Below are 6,651 nucleotides of genomic sequence, written 5' to 3' on the forward strand. Positions count from 1 at the left end.
AAATCAAGCTCAGAATCAAGGCTTCTTGCAAGTCAAGTTTATCAAAAGGATTGTTAAACAAATGGTTTATGTGGTTAAATTCCCATCTAGTGCTATGTATATGTAAGTGAGCTATTGTAAAAAAAAACCTTTCTATCAAAATCCAGATTTCCCGGCGAAACATTTTATTTTAGTTTGTTTAGTTTATCATTATCATAAAACAACAAGAATATCTACAGCATCATGTGAGTTAAAAGGCATATATTCCTTCACCATTAACCATACACTACTATCATCACGATCCGCGACATGAAGGTAGCCATGATTCATTGATAGTGTTGCGTTGATGAAACAAATGATCTAATTGACTGTTGCTTGTGGAATACCGTATTGTGATAATGTCAAAAACGTTGTGATTGGATAAGTATCTCGAGTCAAGTGATACAAATGTATTTATGTTTTTCTCCGTTTTTCAAATAATGCGCGAGTTTTGTGCTTGTACGACTTTCAGGGAACGTTATCAGATATATATTTTTTTTTAAACAATATCATGTAAAAAACAACAACATGTAGTTCCTTGAGATGGGTCACGAAAGTAAACAAGTTTCGGCGAGTGGACACTTTTCGCGAATCGTAGACTCATCGAACCGCAGTCTACGTGCGAGATGTGACCCATCTCACCGCAGTCTAGATCGGCGCGATGAGTCTACGATTCGCGAAAAGTGTCCACTCGCCGAAACTTGTTTACTTTCGTGACCCATCTCAAGGAACTACATGTTGTTGTTTTTTACATGATATTGTTTAAAAAAAAATATATATCTGATAACGTTCCCTGAAAGTCGTACAAGCACAAAACTCGCGCATTATTTGAAAAACGGAGAAAAACATAAATACATTTGTATCACTTGACTCGAGATACTTATCCAATCACAACGTTTTTGACATTATCACAATACGGTATTCCACAAGCAACAGTCAATTAGATCATTTGTTTCATCAACGCAACACTATCAATGAATCATGGCTACCTTCATGTCGCGGATCGTGATGATAGTAGTGTATGGTTAATGGTGAAGGAATATATGCCTTTTAACTCACATGATGCTGTAGATATTCTTGTTGTTTTATGATAATGATAAACTAAACAAACTAAAATAAAATGTTTCGCCGGGAAATCTGGATTTTGATAGAAAGGTTTTTTTTTACAATAGCTCACTTACATATACATAGCACTAGATGGGAATTTAACCACATAAACCATTTGTTTAACAATCCTTTTGATAAACTTGACTTGCAAGAAGCCTTGATTCTGAGCTTGATTTAAGTAGTTACAATCTTGTAAGAAAAGATAACAATATATCAGGTAGTGTTGTTGCTTGTTATATTAACTAGAAATTAGAATTTGATTTACAACTGCAAACATGATTTAAAACATGAGAACCTTGAAATGTTAAGGTTTGAAGGAAGATTTAAATATCCACAATTTCGTTTAATTGCTATTGTTTATCGAACACCTAGTTCTTCAACTGACTTCTATTCTAAAGCAGAACTCCAATTTAAAGGAGAAAAAAAAACCTTTACAAACTACTTCAAATGTTATTATCCTTCGAGATTCCACTTGTAATAATCATCATCATTGATACCCCCACCCCCCTTGTCATCTAAACTGCCGAAGCAAACAGTTACTACTTGCTAGAATATCGAATATTAGTAACAATCTGCATTGATCTGATTTTACAGCCTTTGAAGCAGTAATATCATCATTTCTCGAACAAGTGAAACACGAATATAAATCAGGACTTGTATTGATCATTAAGTCTTCCCTACTTTGGAAATGTCGCATTTATAGATCATGTACTGCATTGCCAATAACTATTGGTTTTATCAGACACAATCGATATCTCTTGTCCCAAACGTGTTTTATTAATGACCTATAATAATATTCTTCTCTTTTCTTTTGTAAATCGTACATTAACTACTGTGAAAATACTGTGGCGAGGTGCCGGGTGCAATATGTAACATAACAAGAGTTCAAACATTTCAAACCCCAACTATGCAAGACTTGTATTTAACGCAGATTTCTACACCTCATGTTTTTTTTATGTTATCTGAAAATTCTTGGCAATCGGTTTGTCGGAGAATGGAGTACCACATTTTGTCTATAATATGCATATAATCCACACACAACAAAATGTATACCTTTGGAGCTGAAAACAATTATTATTCCGAGAATTTTGTACCAGTGTTCATTTATACGAGACATGCGGAACATTCCCTACTCTTAATCACAAGACCTACAACTGATTGTTTTACAAGATCCCTTCACTACTAAGGTTCACTCATGTGGAGTACCCTATCGCCTGATTTACGTACAAGTAAATTATCTTTATTATCATTGAAGATGTAATATGAACAGATAAGTATTGTGAATGCCCTCTGAGAAACGATTTCTGTCTTTTGATTCATATTTATATTGATATTGTATGACAGTATTGTCATATTTTGTAAACCTTTTTTGGGGAGTTATGCTGTGTCATTGTTCTAAATCTTAGTTTTGAATGTTTTTGTACTTTATTCTTGTTTCTATTGTATTATAATTTATATAATATGTTTTTTTCATTATAAATGCATTTGAACTATAAAGACAGGGCCCCCTTGGAAGATCATTATTCGATATTGAAAGGGCCGTCCAGTGCATTAAAAAAAAAATTGACAAAAAAAAATATATATATACAAATCGTTTCTTAAACATGCAACCATATAAAAGTTGTTCTCAATCTTGTCGGAACTTGTACATTATTACGAGAGAAAAATTCATGTCGAGTCTGTATAGAAACAAGGAATAACGCCCTTGACGTAAAGTAAAAAAAAAATAAATAAAGTAAGAAAATGTACAGGTATTAATACTTTTTTGCATCAAGTCTTTAAATAGGGTTAAACATATCGATTCGTACAAAATGATCCAACAAATTATACAAAATGTTAAAGAAAAGAATAACGTAATGACAGAAAGTTTAAACAAATAAAAATAAGAATAAAGAAAGTGTACAGACGTTGATGCTTTTTTGTACATCAAGTCTTCAAAGGGGTGGGGGGGGGGGAATGATCGAGTTTTGCAAAATAATCTTATAAAGAAAAAGAAATAACGTCTTGACAGAAAGTTAAATCAAAACAATTTAAAACAAATTTGTAAAAAAGCGTACAGGCGTTAACACTTTTTTTTTCTATCTAATCTTCAAAGTGGAAGGAAAAAAAAAAGATTGGTTCGTGCAACAATGATCTTTAAAAAAAAAAAAAAAGTATAAAACTTATTTAAAAGAAAAAGAAATAACGTCTTGAGAGAATCAAAGTGGAAAAAAAATGATCCGTTCGTGCAAAATGACCAACCACAAAAAAAAATGAAATGTTAAAACAAATTAAAAAAGCGTACAGGCGTTAACATCTTTTTGCATGAAGTCTTCAAAGTGGAAAAAAAAAAAGATCGGTTCGTGCAAAATTATCTTTTAAAGAAAAAGTTTTAAAACTTTTTTAAAGATAAAGAAATAACATCTTGACAGAAATTTAAACAAAAAAACAAAAAACAAATGTTAAAACAAATTAAAAAAGCGTACAGGCGTTAAGACTTTTTTGCATCAAGTCTTTAAAGTGGAAAAAAAGATCGGTTCGTGCAAACTTATCAGTAAAGAAAAAGTTATAAAACTTTTTTAAAGATAAAGAAATATCATCTTGACAGAAAGTTAACACACACACACACACAAAAAAAAATGTTAATATAAATTAAGAAAAAAAGCGTACAGGCGTAAACACTTTTTTGTTTGCATCAAGTCTTCAAAGTGGAAACAAAAAAAGATCGGTTCGTGCAAAATTATCTAATAAAGAAAATGTTATACACCTTTTTTAAAGAAAAAGAAATGACATCTTTAAAGAATCAAGTCTTCAAAGTGGACAAAAAAATGATCGGTTCGTGCAAAATGATCTACCAAAAAAAAAAAAAAAAAAAAAAAAAATAATAATAATATTATGAAACTTTTAAAAGAAAAAAGAAAAAACGTAATGATAAAAAAGTTTTTTTTGTTTAAAGAAAACAAAATAAGAAGGTGTAAAGGCGCTAATGCTCTTTGTACATCAAGTCAGGTGCTAATGCATTTGTAGGAATCGGGGTCATTGGAGGCGGGGCAGTCATCTCCCTTGCAAAGTTTGCAGCGGAAAATGCAGTCGTGTCTGAGTTTCTTGTCGTATCCTACCAAACACTCGTGGCAAAAATATGACTTGTTGTAGAAGGCGGCCATTGATGTAATGAGATCAAAGTGATTGTCATGAACATACAGATAAATGGTATGCTGCCTGTCTTCGGGGCCAGCATACGTAATGAAGTTTAAGTGCTCTTTTGAAACAACCACCACCCTGAAACCGGCCATGAATTCCGTCTTTTCGAAGAGTTTAATCTCTTCGATGCCACATTTGGTATTTTCTGGAAGTTTGGCCTGTTTATACAGCTCAATGGCATATTCCCTTTGCTGTTTGTAACCACGTTTGATCGACTCAAAATTAGGGTGTTTTTCAATCCGGGCAATGCCAGTTACGATAGCCCTTGGACAACACATGTTATCTTTATTCTTCATCCTGATGATGCATCTTTTTCTGGACAATGTCTCTTCGATGGTTAAGCACTTCACATTGGAACCACCACCATTTGGCATAGCCATGTGTAATATGTTGAAAGAGACTGTTTCGTCCAAGCTTACCTTATCATTCGATTGAATAGTATTCTCAAGTTTGGTTGCAAATGCTTCGTGATTCATTTGATCCCTCCTTACAAATGGCATACTAACGGGTCTATCTAATTGTGGGGAATTGAAAACAATCCTAACAAAATCTCTATCATTTACCCCCTCAACCATCTCTTCAATGATATTTTCAAACATCTCATTTACGCGTGGCATCATTTCTATCATGGGACCGTTATTTTCTATGGGTTGGAAAGAAACGGTGTAATCAGTTACATTAGCATTGTATTTGCGTACATGTTTTTGACTCACTTTGGTCACGTGATGAGTAGGGAGATTGGGTTCTCTTGCAGGCGGTGCATCTACAACACGTTTCTTAGATCCCCCAACATGAAAAGACGAGGGTCCGGCTACTGCTGCTGCTCTTGGTTGACTGTGGGAGGGTCCGGCTACTGATGGTGGTTGTCGGGAGGGTCCGGCCACTGCTCTTGGTTGACGGGAAGGTCCAGCCACTGCTGGTGGTTGTCGGGAGGGTCCGGCCACTGCTGATGCTGGATGGCGGGAGGGTCCAGCCACTGCTGTTGCTGCTGGTTGGCGGTTAGAGGGGCCAGGTACTGATGTTGCGTCACATGGCTTATTTGTATTGATGTCCATCTCCATTAAATGGTCATCGGAAATGCCTATGAGATAAAAAAAAAAAAAAAAAAAAAAAAAAAAAAAAAAAAAAAGATATATAAGAACGGATAAAAAGTTTCATTCAACCGCTACAATGTATTGTGTTGTCTTCATACATGAAAAAAAAAAAATGAACATTCATCCAATGATCCTTTGCATTGATGTATATATAAATGAAGTATACACTAACCGTCATCAAAATTTGGTTGCCATGGAGTAGCTGCGTCATGTGGAAGACCTTGCTGGTGCTGCGTTGCTAGGGGGAGAGGGGGCTGTTGGTTCTCGACGAACACATCCACTAAATCATCATCGGTAATCCCTACAAGTATAATTGAATAATTTAATTAAATATATAATTTGAACGTATACTTTATAATACTTTATAAATCTTCTTTTTTTTTTTGCTTACACGTGAGTTTATGTTTCAAATGGAGATATCAATCATTATTTAATTTGCATTGAACAAAAAAAAACACTCATTATGTCACATCGTTGCCTATTATGGATTTTCGATGCTTAATCTCCTTCTTGAATTCCAGATGCAAACCCGATATGGTAACACTACAAAATTATTCAATTATGAATATGAAAATAAATAAATAAATATGATTAGCACTTACCATCTTCCAAGTCCTGCAAACTCAAAAAGTAGGATGACCTTGCAAATACCAAAGCATGTTGTTCTGGTTCAAGGTCTTCATAATATTCCTCACGAAAACTCGATACTTCTTCCAGGCATGTACATGCCCGAAGCTTGTGCATTAAATCACATGTAGAAATCATGGTACATTATAGAATCTGGCCAGTATTACAACAAAAACAAAGCGATGTTGACTCAACGACAGTTAGATGTCATATGATACTTGCCCATAGGTTCACCATTTTCTCTCGTCCAATCACAAACAAGTACCAACTTTGGGTCACTTCCTTTCTAAAAAAATCCTCGCATTCTCATTGGTCGGTAACACACACATTCAACATACATGCCGGGTGGCCCATTGTTTGGTCATTTGGTCCTTGTCCCTCGTACCCTACACACGTCCATCCTCCACCTCTCCATGAATGAATGAATGATGTAAACAAAAGAACTTCCTCCAGGGGATGTACCCTCATTACGTAACTTCCGCCGGAAGGACACCCCAATTAACTCATTAACACTCCCCTATTGTTTACCGGAAGTCACCGGAAGGATTAACTAATTAACCGGAAGGATTAACTAATTAACCGGAAATGCCAATTAACACTTCCTATATAGGGGTACCTATCTTCT

The 6,651-nt window shown here is 34.7% G+C and overlaps 1 protein-coding gene across 2 annotated transcripts; it reads right to left on the reverse strand.

Annotated features, from left to right (window-relative positions):
- Positions 1 to 4,067: 4,067 nt before the first annotated feature.
- LOC115920612 lies at positions 4,068 to 6,651 on the reverse strand. 2 transcript variants are annotated; one of them, XM_030976776.1, is made up of 3 exons: positions 6,002 to 6,651; positions 5,572 to 5,700; positions 4,069 to 5,386 (listed from the first exon to the last, which is right to left on the reverse strand). In XM_030976776.1, the coding sequence occupies exons 1-3, from the start codon at positions 6,162 to 6,164 to the stop codon at positions 4,110 to 4,112; spliced, it is 1,569 nt and encodes a 522-aa protein (XP_030832636.1). In that variant the 5' UTR covers positions 6,165 to 6,651; the 3' UTR covers positions 4,069 to 4,109. The 2 variants fall into 2 exon arrangements, with proteins under 2 accessions (XP_030832638.1, XP_030832636.1); XM_030976778.1 differs by lacking the exon at positions 5,572 to 5,700 and having other exon boundaries at positions 4,068 to 5,386.

The sequence above is a fragment of the Strongylocentrotus purpuratus genome, unplaced genomic scaffold, assembly GCF_000002235.5.
Source record: "Strongylocentrotus purpuratus isolate Spur 01 unplaced genomic scaffold, Spur_5.0 spur5_scaffold_9, whole genome shotgun sequence".
Classification (NCBI taxonomy): Eukaryota; Metazoa; Echinodermata; class Echinoidea; order Camarodonta; family Strongylocentrotidae; genus Strongylocentrotus; species Strongylocentrotus purpuratus.